Raw genomic sequence first — 21,083 nt, 5'->3', positions numbered from 1 at the left:
AGGTCTGGGGAGGGCAGGGCTGGGCACAGGGTTGAGCAGGGGAGCAGACAGCCAGCATGGGTACTGCTGGTAAAACAAAGGGTGCAGCTGGAAGGAGAAGATTAGGGTTTCTCATTGCTCTGTCCTAAAGAATTTAAATGCATGTCTGTATCTAAGATGCCAGGATGGTACCTCTCCAGTATATTTTTTGCATTATCGTTGCCTGATACAAAATGAATAGAGCAAGTACTGACATTTTAAAAACACCCTTCTTTAGGCACTGTATTGAGCACTTCTGTTTACTTGTAGTGTGATCATGAGGCATTAAATGCAGCTGTGTGCATTCTGCCCTTTGCAAAGCAGAAGGGTCCAAACACTAATGCAACCAGAGAAACAAATTGTTAAGCAGTACCTTCACAGGTTGGCTCTTCTTTCTTCTGTGACAGATAGCACCAATGGTGTCCAACTAATAAATAAATAGATAATACAATTAGACATTCAAAATTAGATGAGTGAAACATTGTAAAATTGCCCCTCCAAAAGCAGATGTGAAATGGGTTTGCAACTTGCAGTCCTTGGGGAGTGCTGAGGTTATGACTGGCTATGAAGTTTTGACATCTGCTTGGTCTGCTTAATCTTATTAGAATAAGAAATGTCATGTTTCTTATATATAAATGACTGATAAAAGGTGAGTGCTTTGCTTGTTGATAATCATTATCGTCTTGTTAGACATTCCTTAGCAATATGGAAGACACACCCAGGTTATAGGGTTCTAATATCAAATGCTTGAGAAGATAGCGTGGAAATTATAGCAGCCCTGTCCTTTTTTTAGATCTCCTTCTGGTCCTAAATGAATTAGTTTACACCTGTTGATACTCTATCGCAAAACTAAGGTGGTGTGAAATAGTAGACCTGTGGATGAGTTGCAGTTGTAAACAATTTGGTTTTGAAACCTTGGCTTAAGGGAAGGTTCTACATCTGAATTGATGTAGTGTTAAAGTAAATATTGTCTTATCTGTACTTGTCATTGTTTCATTTACTAGGAAATTAACTTACTCAGGGTGCCTTACCTCACTCTCTTTGCACAGGGTTGCACAAGATACTCAGCTGTGATCCCACAGAGAAGGTTGTAGAATTTTCCACTGGGAAGCCTTTTCCTTTAGCAGGCAAATTGTGGAATTCAAAGGGATGGAGCTGATGTAATTTAACTACGAGTTCATCTACTCAGGAAATTAAGGGCTTTTTTGTTTATAGCCCCATATTTCAATGGTAATTTATGGTAGTAATGAATTTTAAACGGATTTTAATGGAAATAGTTCTCTTTGCCTATTTAACTTTAATCAATAACAATTCAAAACCTCTTTTAATCATTATTAGTATCAGCCTAATCAATTTATAGAAATTGTTCTGGAATCCGACATCCTTAGATTGCTAATTACCATAATTTGTGACCTTTTGTAATACATCTGCTGGAAGGCTCATAACTGCTTTTAACACTTCACATCAATAACATCACAGTGCCATCCTTCTATTATGTATTTAGGAAAAGTGATGCAAAGAACCTCAATACAAGATGTGACCAGCTTCAATAGCACAGAGGGGGACTTGGAGGAGTGTTATTGCAATGAATTTAAGCTTGAAAAAGTGATATTGTTATAGTTCATTTCTCACTAAAAATTAAGCTGAAAACTACAAATAACATGGATTCATTCTAGGTAAGCAAATGTTTATTAACATTAAGAGGAAAACTAAGCAAAGAATACTGCTACATTAATACTGTTGGAACAGCAGCGTTCTGCATTGTCACCCTGTCAGTATTTCATAATTATCAAAAATTTTGTTGAAACAAATTGTTACCTTCTGGCACAGTTCTAAACATCTACAAAGCCTGGCTTTAAAACCTGCCACTTCTCAAAGTGATTGCTGCAATTCTTCAGGCCTGCATAATACAAGGCAGTGGGCGGACCTTCAGCAGTGCTGAGCAATTCCTTATCTCCAATGGGAAACAGCAGAACCCAACATTCCAGGTACAGAATGTCACCAGGCACCTTAACCAATATTTTAATCAATTTACGTTTAGCAAATAGTAGGTAAGCCAAGCTCCACAATGCTTGATTATGTTTCAAATGCATTAAAGTTTGCATAGATAAATGGCTGCAGATATTTTTAGAAACTGCTTTGGCTCAGTGGGTATCTTGTTAAAGCATCTGCATATGCAGCCACAGCACTCTGGGACCGGGGTGGGCTTTCCATGCAACTTATATACCTGGGGAGAAAGTGGTGTAATGTGGGAATGATCTGGTTGCAGATGTTTAAAGGCAGTAGGATGTATGCAGCATGAAGGGCTGGCTGTGTGCACAGACTTGACTCAGACGTTTTGGGATGTGGGTTATACCAAAGAGGAAGGTTGTCAGGTGAAAATCAAGGTCATATGAGGTACTTGATTTATTTACTGTAAATTCTTGAAACAGAGTTTACTGTTCTGGGTTTGTATGCTGCCTTGCACAAAGGGAGTGTGATTGTGACTTGGACATCACAGCACTGCTGCAATGCAAATTACAATTTACAGTCAGTATGATTCACCACTAGGAGAAAGTGCAGCCAGTGCACTGTTCATTGGGTGCCAGGCTATGGAGCTTTTGGGTTGTGACCACAGCACGATGAAAACCAAAGACCACTGTGGTAAGCACTGAGTAAAGATAACTGCCATCACATGGTATTATCAGTGGTCCTGATCCTGTGTCTGTGTCAGAGGAATAAAATGGGGGTAAGCTTTGCTGGGACTGAGTCCAACTGACCATTGAATTTATTACCAGCTGGCAGGAGTTTGGCAGGTTCTCTCGAATATGCTTGTGAGTTTCAGTCACATCTTAACGGGCTGACACACGGACACTGAAAGTCTCACAACCTGCACAATAAAATGCAGGGAAAAAGGGCTTAAAATAAATCCAGCCCGCTGGTGGTACTGATGCCTCACATGCAGCACCCACGAGGATTCTTCCTTTCTCATCTTGAATGAAACCTCCACTAAACAACCAGTATCTAATTCTTGCAGACTTTTCACAAAACTCATAATGTCTACAAACTAACAAGTTGCTTTCTGTCAAATAGTTACCACAGCTGTGGTTTAGAAAGCTGGATTGCATCAGGGAAATAGAACGGAATATTATTTCAATAATTCTTAGGAAAAAGGTCCTTAAAGCTGTTAAACCTTAAACAATGAGCTAATTAAACACTGCAGAATGCAGCAAACAAAGAATTAATGTTTCTTGTGAATGAGACATTGGCAATAATGTGCCATTAGAGAACGGGATGTTTGCATAGATACGGCTCAGGAAAAGCCGTACTGCCGTATTCCATGTCACTTACAAGGAAAATTTGTATCTGGATTTTCTTTGAATCAGATGTGGTTCTTCCCTACGTCTGTGGGCCTTGTATTTACAATGGTCCTTCTTTCCCCCCGGACCTTCTTTCTGAAGCAATTAGGAAAGATACTTGTCACATTCAGTGGGTTGTCTGTGCTCTGAGGTATGATTATGCCCTGAGGTATGTTGTCTAGTCTAGTTTTGATTGTCTAGGTGGCTCCTGCCACTTCCTGCAGGAGACTTTTCCACAGTCTATTAGACTTCACTGTCAGGAAATGTTTCCTGTTTAAAAGCTTACATTTTCCACTTGCTTATCTGCATCCCATCACTCCTAGAAATATCATTGAACCACCCTAAACAATTCTTTTCCCTCCCTGGTGTTTACGGCGTTCAGATAGTTCCTTCATAATCTGCAATTCCTGTTCTTGCTGCATCCATCCTTTGTCCCATCCCATGACAACCTGCCCTTCACCTTTCTGCTTCAAGCCATTGCTATAATATCAGCGGCTCTGTAGGATGTTAGAGATTATTCTCATAGTTTTCATTAGCTTGTGAGTTAAGCCATGAGCATCCATGCTTAGGACAGCATTAGATACTAACTAGGATTCCCAGCAGCTCCTTGCCTTATTGACATTGATTTGAGACTTTCATACTGTTGTTGCCATTGGAAGTAATGTGATTCAGTGTACATACTCGGTACACATACACCTGTACACTTAGACTTTAAATTGCTATGTTATCATCCATGTCTGGCTCTTGCTCTGCATTATGGACTCTCAACTTATGTTACAATGCACCATATAAGAAGTGTTACCCTGACTTCGCCACTTCACCGAGTTTTAGTTTCCAGCAGGGCTGAACTGGGCTGAAGGCCTCTTCCTTCACAGCTGGTTAAATTTAGGGAGTCTCTCTTGGCAAGTAAGCAGCTCTACTTATCTCTGCTTCTTCCTTGTCAAATTTACAACTGATTTCCTGACCGAAGCTGTTTCTTGGCACAAAAACATCTGCGAAACAATACAATTACGTATTGTTTTCATTTTATTGTAAATGTTTTTGATTGTTTTAGCTATCAAACCTCGCTTGGAAGCCAGAGGAAAAAATTCCTTCAGTTGAGAACTCCCTCTTCTGTTCACTTACGCAGCTGGGTGGAAGAGGACAGTGCTTCTGGCTGGAAGCCAGAACGTTAGCAGTTTGCTAATGTGCCATTGTGTGATCTAGGAAAAGACCCTTATGCTCTTTGGACAATGGTCAGCCTGTCTGAATTCCATAGAAGTTCCCTACTTTGTTCCTGCTTGTGTACTGCCCCACCTGGACTTGCTTGGAAGCCTGTGTCTCTGGCTGCAGTGAGGCTGATTAGCTGAAAATTGCCCTTTTAATTTTCCCATCTCCAGAAGAAAGCTAATTTGACCATTTTTAACCTTTGAATAAAGTGCTTGGAAATGTAATAATCAACTGACTGCTAGCTGTTTCTATGAAACATATTTAATCTCTTGAAATAACCTTTATGCCACTAACAGCCGAAGTACCGAGGCAGTAAGAATACCACCTCTGTCGCTCTTTAAAATCCCTCCTCTCTCTCTTTCACTGACTGACTCCTTTGTTTGCCCCTTAAGATCTTGTCACCCTCTTTCAGCAGTGTCCCCTGACAATCCCTTGTTCTTGAGATGCTCAGCTGATAGCGCTCCCGCTGCTCTCCTGCCTCGCAGCGAGCCCAGCCTGCCCTGAATGCTGCAGCTCAGTGTGTCCGCCTGATTCAGGCTCATCCCTGCAGCCTGCTGCAACCGCAGGCACTGCAGCCGAGGGAGGGCTGGCCTTTTCCATGAAAACTACAAGTGCTGGTTTTGTACGCAGTATATTTTTAGCACTGGTTTGTGTTGGGGCAGTTCTATTTTTAGCTGGCTTTGAGAAACGTATTATCTTTAGTACAAAAAAAGCAAGCAGTTTAAATGTGAGGGAAATCTGAGTCTGTCTTTCTAATTAATGAGTTGCTAAACACAAACGAAGCATGTATACATCTGTCTTTGTATATGTTTTTAGGTATTACTCATTTTCAGGAAGTCCTCATCAACTACTTTGACAGGCAGAATCAGTTGCAAATGTTTACACGTGTGTATCTCTAGCCTTGTTAAAACAAATGCTAGTAATCGTTCATCTCTCTTCTATCCACTTATACATGGAAATTCTATTTTTCATAATGTTAGACATCTATGCATATGTGTATGTATTGCTTTTCAGTCCATTTCAGGGACTTTTAGACTCAAAGATAAACTCTATTATGGTAAGGAGGGGACTATGTCTGATTTGAGCATGGTGTTTATAACTTGCACATGTATACATAAATCACATGCTCAATGAAGTCTGTAACACGAACAAGCTGAAGAGGATTATAGAGATTGAGAGGTTCTAAGTTTACTCTATAAATACTTGTAAATGGCTTCCTTTGTGTCACATAGTGAGGAAGGTAATTTTAGCTCTGACCTGTGATACTGTTGTAACTTCTGTCTCATATATACGTGCTTATAAATCTGCTGTATCAAAAAAGGAAGCTGACTTTTAACAAGAATAGAGTATCCAGGACTAAGGTGACAGCTTCTGTGGGGAGGTTTGCTTTGCTTTGTTTGCAGCAGAGCAGTGCCAAAGAAAATTCAAGCAATATCTCTTTGAGTATTTTTAAAATCTGATTCAAACAAATTACAGTCTGGCTTTACAGCCCTTCTTGTAATGTTCCATGCTGAATATGTGCTGACTGATCTGCAGCTAGGTGTTAGTAGTTTGACTAACTGCACAATGTACATCTTTTAAAGGTTAATCCAATACTTCTTGCTGTAGGATACAGAAAAATAATTTATAAGCTGAAGTAATGTCACTTGTCACCTGTGAATACCTCTTGTGTATGTCTTCTATGATGTTCCTTTCTTTCCCACAGAGCTGAAGTGAGTAGCAGCATGAACGAACCTGGCTTGAATGCTGAGAAGGACAAAGTGATGCAGCATATTGCCATTTTGTATGAGGATCAGCTGAACAGTGAGTTCATACAAATTAATAACAACATGGTGTACTCACCCTGCTCAAGGTGATCTTTAAATTGAGCATTGATGATGTGACTGGGTCCACTGTGTGTACTGAAAACTGCCCGCTCATTACATGTCACCAGAAACAGGCTGCTATCTGGTGACCAATGGCTTCTGAGCTTGGAGCTGTGATGCCCTTGGATGCACCAACGTAGCAAAATATCTGTCTGCTACATCAACTCCTACTGTCTTAGGCACAACACAAATACGACAAAGCACGATTCATGTCACCTGGGCAGTCATTCATAGCTACATGCTACATGCAGTCGCTGCTCAGCAGTTCAGTCATGCATGGGGCCAAGGGGCAGGTTTTGGTTTCATGCGCAGCAGAGTCAGCAGAGCTGATCTTATGAACTTACACGTGTAATTCTTAAAGTGAAAGTCAGGATCTGCAGGTGAATTTAAATTGCAACAAGATGTGACTAAACAGTGCATACTCTTGAACAACTTCACCCATAGATTAATGTGAAGAGAATCAAAGCATTCTTGTTCTGACATAATTGATTCTTATGTGTAATGTGGGTATATTTGGATGCTATAGCTGGCTGCCTACAGAAATGAATAAAGTTAAAAGCATTTCAAATTTCATTCTGTATATGGCTCTAATGCCTTCTAACTGCCTTTCAGGAGTCCTCCAGCAATATGCAGTGTTGTTTCTTTGCCTGCTGAGCTTGGTTCCCTGTCTCCCCAAAATAAAATAGGCTGTTACAGCTAAACCAAGAGCCACTCTATCTCATATGCTGCTCTGGCACAAGTGCTTTTCTGTCTTCTGCTGAGAGAATGAGAAAGCAGTTGTTACAATGCCATACCTCTTTGCACCTCTGTCATAAACTGTAGAAGGAAATAAGTGCACTCTAAGATTACAGGATTTGCATCCTTAGTCATCCACTGTCTATTCTTCTCACATCCATAAAACCCCTTTAGTTATAACCCAAATGTGAAACCCACAGTGAATGTGACAGTGGCTCATCTTATCCTGAGCTGCACCTCTGTTGGCAGTAACAGTCCCTTCTATAGTGCTAAAATGTAATTAAACCTGTATTTAATGGAAAAATTTGTTAGTAATTTTTTCAGTTCTGAAGATACTGGGCACTTAGTGCTGTTATTGGTTAATCACAATGACAGAGCTAGAAAAATCTCTGCCTTCTAAAGGCTGCTTGTACAGTTGATCTAGCTGTGTAGAGAGGGAGGAGTGCAGAGCAGTATCAGTGGGTGTCTCTTGCTCTGAGTGCACATTCAGTGACTTGCTAAATGTGACCTCCTCTTTCTTCTTGCATACAGTGGATCTGGCAATGATGGCATACACTGATAAATACAGACTATGGTAGGTATTCACAGTTAAGGCACCAATAATATTTTGGCAGTTTGAATGATTCCATGAAAAAAGGAGAGAAGGAAGCCCTGAGAAACATATCCAGTATAACAGTCATAACTCGAGATCAAATGTCTGTACTGAGATAGCCAAGGTAACTTGTTTGACACAATGTCAGGGTCCATTCCATTCCTCATAAAGAAGCTTATTTTTCAGTGATGTGTGAAGCTGGCTCTAACACCAGTACCAACCTTCTAGATGGAAATGTTTTACTGTCCACTATAATTGTTGTCCTCTGAATGGTGCTAGACTGAATGTACCTTTAGTAAAACCTCTCTCTCAAAAGGTTTGGAAAGTTTCTGATGTAATATTGCAGATTGCTTCACTTCTATTTATCTAACAGCAGTTCCAGAGGGTCATTGATCTCTCAGGGGAATCAAGCAAGCCATTTGAGGTGCCTCGGTGCCAAGACCAATGTGCTGAGATGCATGTTAATCAGTGAAAGAGATGCTGATAGATGGCTTCTCTTCCTGGTGCTGGCTGGTCTCTAGGCAGGTGGCTACACCAATACGCTGCAGTTTCCATTCTATAGTATAGGGATAATGAGGTTTGCTACTCTGTGAAGTCCTGTAAGGGCTGTTAGCAATAGGTATTTTTCAAAAAGTGATTTCCACACAAAGATACTAAGAGAGATCAAGTTTGAAAGCAACTTACATACTAGCAACTATTAACATTGGCTATGTAAGGATGGTGAGTTTTGAGGCTGCCTATATTAGGAAAACAGCCTGGTGCATGTATGCTAAATGGATTGATAAGGGGGTAACTCTCAAGGTAGTTCTGAAAAGTGGCAAGAGCAGGAAGAAAAAAAGAAAAGATGCATAAAAATATTATTTAGGCAGATGCTCAAAAAGTCATGGCTTCTTAAAATGTCCAGCCTTTAATGGTACATTAAAGGTACCATTAAGTGGTACAATGTACCCTGTGAAGCTTCTAACTCATGAAAGTATTTGGAAAGGAAGGTGAGAAAAGAGCAAGTTTTTTGAGCATTAACGGCTGTGTCATTAATTGTTCATTCAGGAAAGAGTGGAAATTGTAACGGTTTGTGGGGGGAAAAAAAGAACAAAGCATATTGCATGCATTCCCTGTGTTAATTCCTTCTGCTTAAACACTAATTGCTAATGTTAATTTTATAATGCCTATATGGGTTTTGTAAGTGCTCTTCTAAGATTCTGTAATAACTGTCCTTAACAGAACAGTACATTTAGCAAAATATTAATTAATCAGTAATAGATTTCTATCAAGCAAATAGTTGTAGACTTTGGAAGAGCAAAGGTTCTTTGGGCTTTTTTGTACCTGTACCTAATCGGGGAGCTTCCGGAGACAAAAGAGCTACAAAATACAGGCTGAAGGAGGGAGGAGATGTTTGAACTGCAAGGTATGGATCTGGAAAAGGCAACCTACTGAGTCATGGTTATGGAGCATTTAGAACAGAGAAATAAAATGTGGGGAACACCACTATTACCCCAGTGCTTATGCAGTGCCCAAGGCACTGAGTACCTGAAGCCTCTGTGACTTTAAGTCTGGAAACTGAATCTTGAGCTGCTTTAAAACCATGTCTCTTTAATAGGCTTTCGGTGCAGTGCTTCCCTCTGATACCTCTGATAATATTGTATCTCTTTTTTTTCCCCTTAATGCAGTCCTGTCTATTTTAGTGCAAACAATAGACCCTTCATTACGTTAAGGACTGCAGTGTTTATTTTTAATTTTAAGACTGTGTGCTGATATTTACATAGGAAGGGGTATTTATTCAATGTTATAGCGCTGCTGATTTAATAGAAGCATAAAAATATCTTCTCCTTTATTCAATACTAATTATAGATCACTATTTAATCTAGTCATTGTAAGTGCACAGTGCACTTATGTACATAGTGCACTGAGTGCAGAAATAGATGGATCTGCTGGGCTAATGCAGCAAAAGACATATTGTTCTTTCTCAGTTGGCAACTATAAGAATTTAATCTTATAAATGACAAAGCAATATGAGTAGAAATGTAAAATAAGCTATTTGAAGTTTTATATGGTCAAAATTATTTTACTTGTTTGTTAATTTTTCGTATGTGCATACAAATAACCACAGAGATCAAACCAAACCCCATTGATTTTTCTTGGAGGAGGAAAGTAACTAGAATTTCTAAAGGTGAAAGAAAAAATCAACACTCATCCATTCATGAGAGAAATCTGTATTCAGTATTTTCCCACAAATGAAAAAGGCAGAGAAATAAATAGGACATTATTCATTTTTCATATAGAAGAAGTAGAGAGTTTGCCTTGTAAGCTTCAAAGCTCAGAAACAAATTATAAATAAGAGTAACCTTGGTATATGGGGTTAGAAATAACAGACAAGGACTTACCTACTGCCTCTGTCTTGAGAATGTGCAGAGAGAACAGAACAAGGAACAGCAATTCCATTATCTATTTTAAATAGGCTCAGTGTTGAAACCAGAATTGATTAGACTTCTTAGTATGTGATCATATTTCTGCTCTCAGTTTTATACTGGAGTAAGTAGTCCTGGACAGACCTGAAAGCCATAGCCAGGAAGGTGAACTCCTCCCCCTTGTAATTTCCCCAGATTTACTCTACTCATGGTCTGCCTAAATTTATTCATTTCTCCAGAATGAATGGCAAAAGGAATAGAGACTTTCCAGCACTAAATAATCAAGTATCCTGCAGTGAATAGCTGAGACTTTGCAACCTATGCACATCTAGTAACCTATTACTGAAATGGTACATTTTTATTTACCGGTAGCTTTTTCTCTGACAGACCACGTGACTTTCAGACTAATTGTGAATTTATGCATTAACATCAGTGTTCTGTCTCCAAAGAAATCACCCCCACTCCAACGTCACACAGCAACCCTTCAAACTGCAGGTTGGTGAAACTACAGGATGGGATTTCTGTGTGCAGTAACAGGAAAGGTTTAGTAGGTGGCATGCCAGCACTTTTCTTATGTGTAATTTTGCTTTTAGTGGATTAATAGAGACCATGCTTTTCTTTTCCTTTGTATTTTTCTTAATGTTCCTTTATATATAAATGGGTATGGATATATATACTAGATGCTATATGTACTCTGTTATACTATATCTAGTGTATCTTTTTTTCTGTCCTCTTTTCCTTCCTATCTGAGTGCTTTAATTCCAAGTGTCTGATTCAGTGCAATTCAGGCTTTATGTTCAACAAACAAAGGTGTGTACACAAGAGTGGCACTGCTACTTTTTGTTCTGTAGTTTCTGTTATACATCTATTTTCTATTTTTCATTTGGGACTCACAGGGAATCAGGGACTCACAAATCAGGGAATACAAATTCTCCCGTTCTTCCCAATGCTCCATGGGTGTACTACCCAAATCCTGCGTTGAGTGCAAGGAGAGTGAGATGCTTGACTCAGTGCCTCTCCAGGAAGGGGTGTAAAGGTTGTGGTGTGGCATTTTGTTGACTGATCACTGCAGAGCTTTATGCCTTTACCAAAAGCTGTGAGCTCTCAGGTGAAGGGCAAGGCCACTGTGGTGTTATATTGGGGTCACATGGGATCAGGACTGTAATAACAATGGGAAATCTGACAGCTGACTTATGAGCAGGTCTTTATTCATAAAAAAGATAGCTATAAATAACATTCCAACAATGAAGATTTGCTGGGTAGTGTTTTTCCGTCTTGGATTCGATAGATTAAAACATGAACAGACAATGATTTGCTTAACACGTGGTGCTAAGATAAATAGTTACTGCAGTGATAAGAACAATAAGGGAATTCATTGCATTTTTGAACTTCCTAGTTCAGCAATCTCTGTGGAGCTATCTAAGCAAGGTGCATGCTGAGCACGTAGAGTGAAGCGGGGCCATGAACATGGCAGTGCCAGGTGCCTGCCTTCAAGGGCACGTATGAGATGTTTTACTCTTGGGCTTCTCTGTTTTCGTGTCCCGTGAGTGGTCTTCAGTCAGAGAGTTTAATCAAATCTCTTTGATAAAGATTTTTTAACGTTACTTGTGTTTATCTTTCTGGAAGCTAAGAACTTCTTAGAAACACTCTGATTAGGGCTGAAATATCCAAGGGTTAAAAACTTTGTTCTTGAAATTCAGGATTCCAGCTTCTCATTATTTAAGTGGTAATAATTTGAACTGCAGTCATGTTTATTTGTGCTAGAAAGTATGTTTAAACTCAGTGAAATATATTCTCTAACCATATGAAGTTTACAATCTAAATAATGAGGACTGGCATAATCTTTTTATCTAACCAAACTTACCCGACCGGTGCTTTGTTATCAGTTCTCTCTGGCATCTTTGCACCTACAAATATTTTTTGAAGGCATTGCAGTGCAGGTGGGCTTTCTGTAAAGGTCATTGGATGTTGGACCTAAATGCATATAAGGATCTGCGTTAGAGGAGCAAAGAGCCAAAGTTTTGCAGGATTCATAAATCTCAAGGTTATTTTTTTCAGGCATTACGTTTGCAGCTGTGTCCATAGCTACAGGATAGATAAGAGCAGAAGGGAACATTAAGAACAGTGAAAACTGCACTTAGTTTGTATCTTCGTTGTGGAGTACAACAGCAAAGTTTTTTAGTTATTTCCCTCAGTCTGCGTTATGAAATGCGTGAGATCCAACCTTAGCCTGCTACTACCAAGAAGGCTTCACAGGACATTCGGAGGGACTGACGTGACATCTAATGAAGCTTACATATGTCTGAGCCAAATGACCCTACCATGTGCTGCAGAAAGGAAGTCTAGAGCTGTTCATGGCCTCCCAGGCGAATGATTGCAGTTCCTCTGTACCCGGCAGCACAGAGAACAGGATGAGAGCAGGTTGGAGCTGAATCTATGTCCAAAATCAAGACAGTGGCACTAATTTTTGTGCTGGGGAGCTGGGCTGAATGAACGTACACTTAAAAGGAAGATGTAAGGCTTGTGTAGGTGAGACTGACATGAGTCTGTCTCACTTCAGTTTATAGGGGGGAGAGGAGGTTCTTTTAGGTGAGATCAGTGGGTTAAATGTTAGCCCAACCAGCTTATTATCTACAGTTGCTTAGAGATATGGGGAAGGGAAGACTGGCAATAGAAAAGAGATGAGAAATAGAAGTAAAGAGTCTTTGTAGAAAGCAAGAGAGAAATAGTCACTACTGTGGGTCCAGTGTGGTTTGAAGTTCAGATGTTGATCTCAGGAGCTCATCCAGTCACCACAGGAGATGGGAAAAAGCCAGGAAGCTTTGTAGCAAGCAGGGCCTGGGGGAGGTTCTTCCCTAAGAGGTTTTTATTCTCGTAGGGAATTCTTCTGTCAAAGAATTCATTTCTTTGGGAGTTCTTCTCCCAAAGTTTCTTCTTTAGGTGTTCAGTTCAGCAATCAGATGCCACTTAGAGATAAGATGTTGTTGTGGAAGGAAACAACTATGCTATATGCTTCACTCATAAGAGAGAAGCGGGGAGGGAGTTGTGGGGATGTCCTTGCCAGTATTTTGTGTGGTACAGTTAACATTGTTAATCAGACCTGAAACATTCAAACCTGATGGTTGTCTTCGCTTTTTGTTCATGGTGAGGGCCATGAAAGCAGAGCTGGGACATCAGAAACACAGAACTTTTGAATGCAGAAATTCCTCAGAGTGCGGGTAGGGGAAGAGCAAATACTCTTCTGTTTTGAAAACTTCTCAGCTGAATCTTGGAAGGAGATCATACATACCATTTCTGTCTCCCTCCCCCAAAAGGAAGACTTTAATCCACGTAAATTAAAACATAAATTGGATAAACAGGCTTCTTCTTTGTATTACTCCCTTTCCTGAATGTTCCTTACTTGCGGTGGATATTCTTGTCTCAAAGCTTTGCTGGATGTCATGGCAATCAGAAATCAGTCTGCCACATTACTCAGCCAGCTTGCATTTCTCTAGCCATTTTGAAGCCAGGTTCTGTGATGTCTGCAGCTTAGTGAAGTGTGATGTTGAAGTGCAGGGGCAGTTCAGGTGAAGGTCAAACTGTTGCACTTCACAACCAAGAAGGTTGGCTGCGTCAGGCATGGAAGCAGAGTCTGGATTTGTGGCAGGAAAGAAACTGGAAAAATGAAGGTAGTACCAGATCAGCTGTAGTGTGATTGTGCTATGAAGTTCTCATTTTCATCATGGATGCAGCTTTTTCTGCTGTAGTTTCAGGTATAACTCTGAATTCTCAGGGCATTATCAGCATAAAGAGAATTGCCTTTGCACAGTGCTAGGGTGGAAGTGTATGTTGTCCAAGGGTTACTGTGCTGAACTAGTCTCAGCTTCGGAACTTAATTTCCTGTTCTGAAATCTCCTTTGGCATGTCTCAGGTGGGACCTGTTATTCTGAGGGCTGCCAAACACCAGCGGTTCCTGATGAAGCCCAGACACTGCAGGTTCTGGGTATTTCTGAGACCACAAACTCAGTTGTATGAAGATAGATTTTTCCAGAATGGCTGCTTTAAGTGAATGGTCCTTAAAAATTCAAGTCTTATAATGTCTCTTTCTCTTCAGCATTGTCAGCATCTTCAGTAATGTCTTCTACACAGGAATAATCTGAGGCTAGTTACTATCAGACTTACAGATTCTATGGTAAAAGGAGGCATCAGTAAGAAAAGTGCATTATTGCTGGGATCCTTTTGGCAAAGTAAAGTAATGCCATGTCTCATTCATAACAAATAACAAAACAATAGCAATTTGGATATTCAGATAAAGAAATTGGAAAACAATTATAACAGGAGCAGTGGGGAGGGTGAAATCAAGGTAAATATTAATCAAATACCTGCTAACAATAAGGTACAGCCCGTGTCTAAAGTTTTAGCCTAGATTTACTTCTCTCCATGCCATTCTTCCATGTGATCTTATGTAAATAATTTGTAAAATGTGATAATACTCCTTCCTCACAGGTGTGTTGTGGGTGTAAGTATAATAAGATTATGAAGTTCCCAGAATATGTGATAAGAATCACCTTGAGTGGACATTGTTTTACGTGCAGGTTTGGTAACACAGTCGCCTTCAACTTCACAGAGTGTTTGCTTTCAGTTGAAACTACTTTTCATCTATTCTTACAAGAAGTCAGACTTTATTAGAGTTGAGATGTACAGATCTATGGGGTTCTTTTGTTTGCTTGTTTGCTTTACATTGAAGCAGACTAAAAGTTATTTCCATAATAATACTGTCTTCCTTAATCTAGTAACGTTGTACTAATTTTATGCAGTTCTATTAGGAAATTGAGATTACAAAGCGTTTTGTTAAGAGCCGTTTATATTTCTCAGTATTATTTTTAATTACATTCTGACCTCATTCAGTGTTTCATCTTTGAACACTGATGACTTAAACTAGAGACATTTCAAGGAGCATCTTGAGGGATTTAGGGCATTTTGGAGCCCAATTTCATGCGTATGTATTTCTAAGTAACTAGGATGTTTTTGAAAGATTTTTGAAGATGTCATCCTTCGTGGCTAGCTTGCTGTTCATCACAGCCCTCAGTCCCCAATCCAGTTCACAGAGTCACAGAAAAAAGTAATCAGAAGAGATCAGGATGCAAATTGATCTGGTGTCCTCTGACATCCATGCTGGACATTACCTGCTGCTGCATTTGCTGCTGACTTGTGGTGCTGGCACTGAGAAGGTGACATAAATAACAGAGTCCTTGCTCAGCAGCAACCTCATACCAAGGGTGTGGCTGCCAAATCTGTATGAGGGATGTCACAGAGAATGCTTTGCTGTGACATTTGAGAATAGATCATAGGATATCAATAAATCAGCAGACTTGGTGAATCAGTTCTCAGCCCTCATTTCTATATAATCTTTCTTTGGACTTCCTTATGACTGTCTGTAATATTTTACTTACCTGTGCAAAGCATTTCTAATAGACAGTAATTTTATAGTACGAATTGCACACCAACCATATAGTCTGTTCATAAACTTCAACAGAAAAAAGATTGCTTTCCTTTTTAAGCCCATCAGCTTTGCAGAGATTTATTACACTGTACGTTCTGTCAGAGCTATCAGGTAGTTCACAGATTTACAGTATGAGAGCTGAACTTGCTGCTATGCTGGACAGATAGCAGCACTGAGCGTGGAAAGCATTAGCTGAGTTGCTTTGTAAATGTCATAGTATAAAATCGTTACTAATAAAGTCAGTCTTTTGTTAGAATATCAGCAAAGAGTGGGGAAGGAACACACATAGAAACATAAAAAACACTCTAACAAACCAACTACAACAACAACAACTCTGAAGTGGAGCCTTGCAAATTAGTTTGGACTAACTTTGTAAGTGACATGGCTTCGCTTAGATGCTTTCACCAAGGGAAAGCTTGCAGAAATTCACTGCTCAATTGCAATTGGGTGCCAGTAAGAGCTAGAACGTGTTGGAGAGGTCTCTCTGCATTTAGGTACCTCAAATAAAACACGGGAGTATCATAGAGGTGCGCCACATCGAGCATTAGGAAACAAAAGCAGCCGCTCCTGAGCAGAAAAACTATATCCACGTTATTTATAATGATACACGGGCGTACTTACTGCTCTATTTATAATGATACTCGGAGCACTTCTCACCCGAACTGCTCCAGCGTTCCGAATTGCCGTATTCCCCGCTGTAAACTAATTGTTACAGTAGTGCCCTCTGCTGGCCGACAATGTTAAATATATGTCTAAGGAATATTTTTTCTACTCACGTATTTAAAACTTAGTTCTCATAAATCGTTTACATTTAAAAAGACACAGAAAGATACAGTAATATTGTGTTGTTTTGTTAATGTACAAGTCTTAAAAAAAAGGAACACAAAATATCCCATTGCGATGCTATCAGCATAGATGCCTGTCATTTTCCTACATCAACCAGTACCTCTGATTTATACAAGAGAAAGAAAATACAGATGATTTTAGGTGTAATCTGAGGACTTCTGACTACTCAAATGCTCAGTACTGAGATATTTCTGTAGGCCCAAGCACAGGAGCTACTTTGAAGATGGAACCTCCTCCCTTTTTGTGATCACCTTTGTAGTGCTGCTGTTGATCACACCATTTTGCTTTCTAGGTTGGGGTTTGCTCTGTAGATACGATCTGACCATATTTAGAAAAACAGCCACCAACTGTCTCATTGGTTTGTAATTGCAAGCAAGAGACAGTAAACAACTTGATTCTGTTATCCTCCAGTCAAGATTTAAAACTGTACTTTAAGGGATTATTAAGTACATAAAACTGGAGGAGTCTGTGTTAAGAGGGATCTTACATTATTTTACAGAGTAATATTTCTAAGAATAGAATTGCAAGTTATGTGGCTAGATTAGTGACAGAGATAAGGAATCTCCAGCATAATGTTAGCAATATTGTCCATTACTTGTGTGCAGTCTGAGTAGGGGCAATTAGAGGGATTAAAATTGGAGATCTTTAAATGCCAGCACCAAGTTTTGTTCTTGATAAAGGTTGCTTTAAGCAGGTCGGTTCTATAGTAGTAAATGTGTTTTCCAATTTTAGCTATCCTAGCAACTGAAGTGCTCTGAGTTGGTAACCCAAATATTTAAAAACACAAGTGGTTAAAGATTAATCCACTGTCATGATGATGGTGTGCCAATAGAAGCTGTGTTTGAAGATTTGCGTTTTGATTGAAAAACAAGGTGACAGTAACACTTGAGTAGTTACAGTCACTTACAGAATATGAGATGTTTAAAGCAAATGGTTACCAACTGAATCTAGGGTTTTCCACCATGAATGGATACTCAAACTGTTCTGCTAACCATACGGAAATTTGGAGTCGTAATTTAGTACTTGCACTGGGCATCCCTCAGCTGACCATTAACATAGCATCTGTGATCTTCAACTGCACAGCCATCATCACCAGAAAGGCAACGAAGGATCTGCACAAGCCCATTTCTATCCTCTTCTGCAACTTGGCTTTTTCTGATCTCTTCACAAGTTTTTCTGGTTTTTGGATTTCAATGCTGTTCATCACCAAACCTGATGACACAATCTTTGGATCCAAGGATATGCTTGCACCTTATGCCTTATATACTACATCTATTTTATCCACCATCTATAACTTGGTAAGCATTGGAATTGAACGCTACCTGGCTGTGGCTGAAAGTATTAAGACAAGGTTCAGGGTTGCTAGAAGCCATTCCATAGCTGTAGTTTTAATTAACTGGGTCCTTGCTTTCTTTCTGGGCTGCTTGCCATTGATGGGGTGGAACTGCTTGCACACAGGAAAAAATGTCTCAGTCCTTTACGGTCCGTTTTGTGTTGACTACCTCATCTTCATCACCACTCCCAATGTTGTGGCGGCTTTTATTGTTCCTCTGTTCACCTACCTTGGAATCATTCTGATCCTGAGGAAAAGAAAGCTGAGAATGAAAGCGTGTGGACAAGCTATCGGTACCTACAAATCAGCTGAAATCCAGGTTGCCAGAACTAGTATTTTTATATGGCTCCTGGCATTGGTGTCCTATGCTCCTCTTTTTGCAGGAGTCATCTTTGATGCAATAAACCACCAATGCCCCGCTGACCTCTACCCAAGCGTCTACATCTTCCGAAACTGCACAGCTATGCTGATAACCATGAACTGTTTGGGAAACCCTATCATATATACACTGAAAACCAAAACCATAGGGGCTAAACTCAAATCTCTGAAATGCCTTTCTGGTAAACGTCTCCAAGCCTGCACCATCGCGAACATCTAATCAGTCCGTCCCTGCGCTCCGGACTCTTTTCTGCTTCCAGGGCAGATGCTCGAACCCTCCGCTGGTTGCGGCGCTTCAGCACCCGCGGGGGGACAGCTCCGGGCCGCCATGCGGGGCTGCTCGGGGTGAGCGCGGCTGTGAGCTGCGCTGTGTCCGGGTGGAGGATGGAGACCGTTCGGGCTGGAACCGATTTTACTCCATCAGCTGTGTTTGCTTCGAGTTTGGAAATTCGCTTCTGACGTGTTTTCTTTGCTGCTCGGATTTATGGTCTTTGCCTCTTGTTTTGTGAGGTTTTTTGGAAAATGTTCGGTTGCATAGGGGGAAATGTAATGTTACTTTCTCATTTGCGGCATGTATGTTTTAGTATTTGATGAATCATGCCCCAATAAGGGGCATTCAGCGCCGTGTTTCTGTTGTCAGTGTACCTGCAGTGTGTAGTGTTGTGTTTCTGTGAGAGCTCTGTGACCCCGTTCCATGTCCCTGTGAGCAGCAGCACGCTCCTGTATTGTGCCTGTTGATGTTGGATGTGATTTAGGAGGGAACCCCAATGGAGGTTTCACGATCAGAATTGTAGTCACGGTGCAAAATGTAATAAAAATCTCAGGACCGCGTGTTTTGTAGAAGGAAAAGGTCTCCCCTCTGTCCGCAGAGGGAATGGCTGTTGGTTAATGAACGGGTCAGATCCTGGGGTAAATGAATGCTGTGTACTGAATGACACGGAGATGTTGTCTAGAAGGTCTCAACGGCCCAGTTTGTTCTCTCTCTTCTTAGTGACAGACCTGGAGGCGATGGCCAATAGACCCAAGTGATTCTCGCTCATCGTTCTGCTGTTAAATCGTGTTTGGAGGAGCTGCTCCGCAGTGGGTGTGAGGAATGGGGTTTGTGTGAGAGCCCCTGCCCGCTGGTGCAGCAGGGAGGCACTGTTACCTTAACAAACCACGTACTCACTATTTTACATCTTTGCCATAAACCCTCTTTCTTGCAGTTCTTTACCCCACAGAGCTCTGGGAGAGATCACATCGCTGTTAGTTCTATGAGTGTATCTATGGACGTGCTCAGTGATCATGGGGGGGATGGGTCGCCGGTCGGACTCGCTGATCTTAGCGCTCCTTTCCATCCAGAACGATTCGGTGATATTTTAATCCCGACCCTCCCCTGATCCCCTCCCTTCTCCCCTCCCACAGCCGCTGTTCCGGCTCCGGGCCCTGCCCCGCTCGTCGTTCTGCTGCCAGGCCTGGGAGGGGCGGAGCGTGTCGGCCATGCGGGCTGCGCGGCGCTGCGGGGTGTGCGGGGCGGACGGAGCCGCCAAGTATCGCTGTCCGCGCTGCGCTGCCGCATAGTGAGCACAGGGAGGGAGGGGGCGGCGGGGCTGGGGGGAGCGGGGCCGGGTGGGGGGTGGAGGGCTCGGGGGCCGCCTCTCGGAGGAGACCTGCCGGCCTAATGGCGGCTCTCATCCCGCAGCTGCTCCGTGCCGTGCTGCAAGGCGCACAGAGGTGAGTGTGTGTGAGCGGGAGGTGCTGTGGGGTGGATGGGCATGGCCGGGCGGCTGTGACGGGCCTTATCCGTGCAGAGCGATGTGTACCGCAGAGGGAACCGCCGGGGGACGAACGGGAAGCGCAGCGCGACCTGACCGCGGACAGCGAGTGGTCGGTGTCGGACATCCTGACGGAGGAGGACGAGCAGGACCGCGTCCCTATGCAGAAGCTGCGGCTGCTGGGTGAGCCGGGACCGGGGGGCAGCGGGAGACACCGAGGGAGACTCAAACCTGAAGGGCTCGCAGCGAGCCGCGAAGTGGGGACGAGCGAGAAGAGCCCCAGCTGGAGGGGACCCACAGGGATCTTGGGGTCGAAACCCCCGCTCCACACAGCACTGCCCAAACGCGGTGTCAGAGCTGTGTCCCAGTGCTGTGAGCTCCAGAGGCTCGGCTGTGCCTGCTGCATTGGGACCCTGACCCTAATAATGACTTGAGGAGTAAAGGGAATGCATAAAAACAGGAGAGGATTTAGTTTGTGATCAGTGCTGTAACTGTGCTTGTTTCTGCCCTTTCGGGTTTCAGGGCTAAACTGCCTTCCTTAACAGAAACCAAATCCTTTACTGCAGGACTTTAGGGCAAAACGGCACTCATTATCTTTTCTCCTTTTCTTTAAAGGAGAATCAGAAGAACTGAGAGGCTTGCTGCTGAACCCACATCTCAGGCAGCTGCTGCTGACCATTGACCAAGCAGAAGATAAAAGTGCTCTTATGAAGAAATACATGCAGGAGCCACTGTTTGTGGAGTTTGCAGACTGCTGCTTGAGGATTGTGGAACCCCCAGAGAAGGAGAACGTTCTTCCTGAGTGAGCTTGGGAATGTTTTTTGTTCCTTCAGGTTTTTCCTGTGACAGAAGCCATCCTGCAGTGCCCCGCGGTGCATCGTGCCATGTATTCCCTCCCTCTGTTCCTCATGAATGTCAGTGCTCTAATTTTCATTTTAGAGTTGATAAACAATGACATGGTGCTGGACAGATTTCTAGATGATAGGAATTGAATATTGTATTATATGGACTTGCCCTCTGCTGATACAGAAATCCTGTTACTAATGGGAAATACAACTTTGCAGTAACAGTTACATTAAATATACTGGCATTTGTCTTAACCCACAAAATGAACCTGGAATGCTTTTG

The 21,083-nt window shown here is 41.7% G+C and overlaps 3 protein-coding genes and 1 long non-coding RNA gene across 9 annotated transcripts in view; 3 read left to right on the top strand and 1 right to left on the bottom strand.

Moving 5' to 3' along the window:
- Positions 1-8,600, top strand: part of LOC146757378 (uncharacterized) — a 29,182-nt gene extending 20,582 nt beyond the window's left edge. The window contains exon 3 of the long non-coding RNA XR_014936379.1: positions 6,271-8,600. This is a non-coding gene — a long non-coding RNA (uncharacterized LOC146757378). The remainder of the gene's footprint in view (positions 1-6,270) is intronic.
- The window catches only part of CA4 (carbonic anhydrase 4), a 17,719-nt gene extending 7,436 nt beyond the window's left edge, over positions 1-10,283 (bottom strand). Inside the window, exons 1-2 of the mRNA XM_015880672.3 lie at positions 10,139-10,283; positions 392-445 (exon numbers count right to left, since the gene is read on the bottom strand). Coding sequence (XP_015736158.1) covers positions 392-445; positions 10,139-10,196 — 112 coding nt within the window. The 5' untranslated portion in view covers positions 10,197-10,283. The remainder of the gene's footprint in view (positions 1-391; positions 446-10,138) is intronic.
- Positions 9,059-21,064, top strand: ZNHIT3 (zinc finger HIT-type containing 3). 6 transcript variants are annotated; one of them, XM_085521671.1, is made up of 6 exons: positions 9,059-9,162; positions 10,550-10,657; positions 19,606-19,760; positions 19,883-19,914; positions 19,992-20,138; positions 20,571-21,064. In XM_085521671.1, exons 1-6 carry the CDS (start codon positions 9,147-9,149, stop codon positions 20,635-20,637), a joined length of 525 nt encoding a protein of 174 aa, XP_085377797.1. In that variant the 5' UTR covers positions 9,059-9,146; the 3' UTR covers positions 20,638-21,064. The 6 variants fall into 6 exon arrangements, 5 of the variants coding, with proteins under 5 accessions (XP_085377797.1, XP_085377799.1, XP_085377796.1 ...); XM_085521670.1 differs by lacking the exon at positions 9,059-9,162 and having other exon boundaries at positions 10,495-10,657; XM_085521673.1 differs by lacking the exons at positions 19,606-19,760; positions 19,883-19,914.
- LOC146757377 (lysophosphatidic acid receptor 1-B-like) lies at positions 17,362-19,012 on the top strand. Its single transcript, XM_085521668.1, has one exon. The coding sequence runs from the start codon at positions 17,408-17,410 to the stop codon at positions 18,419-18,421; it is 1,014 nt and encodes a 337-aa protein (XP_085377794.1). The 5' UTR covers positions 17,362-17,407; the 3' UTR covers positions 18,422-19,012.
- Positions 21,065-21,083: the final 19 nt, after the last annotated feature.

The sequence above is a fragment of the Coturnix japonica genome, chromosome 22 (genome assembly GCF_054131305.1).
Source record: "Coturnix japonica strain WE chromosome 22, WE-NBRP24, whole genome shotgun sequence".
Taxonomy (NCBI): Eukaryota; Metazoa; Chordata; class Aves; order Galliformes; family Phasianidae; genus Coturnix; species Coturnix japonica.
The sequence above is the reverse complement of the archived record's forward strand: the minus strand, read 5'-3'. Positions and strand labels throughout refer to the sequence as shown.

Bases quoted from the DNA above. Each gene is read 5' to 3' on its own strand.
- ZNHIT3 (XM_085521670.1), top strand. From the start codon at position 10,510: ATGGTACATTTTTATTTACCGGTAGCTTTTTCTCTGACAGACCACGTG. The intron at 19,761-19,882 runs GTGAGCACAGGG...CTCATCCCGCAG, and splicing joins CCGCGCTGCGCTGCCGCATA to CTGCTCCGTGCCGTGCTGCA. The intron at 19,915-19,991 runs GTGAGTGTGTGT...TTATCCGTGCAG, and splicing joins GTGCTGCAAGGCGCACAGAG to AGCGATGTGTACCGCAGAGG.
- LOC146757377 (XM_085521668.1), top strand. From the start codon at position 17,408: ATGTTTAAAGCAAATGGTTACCAACTGAATCTAGGGTTTTCCACCATG.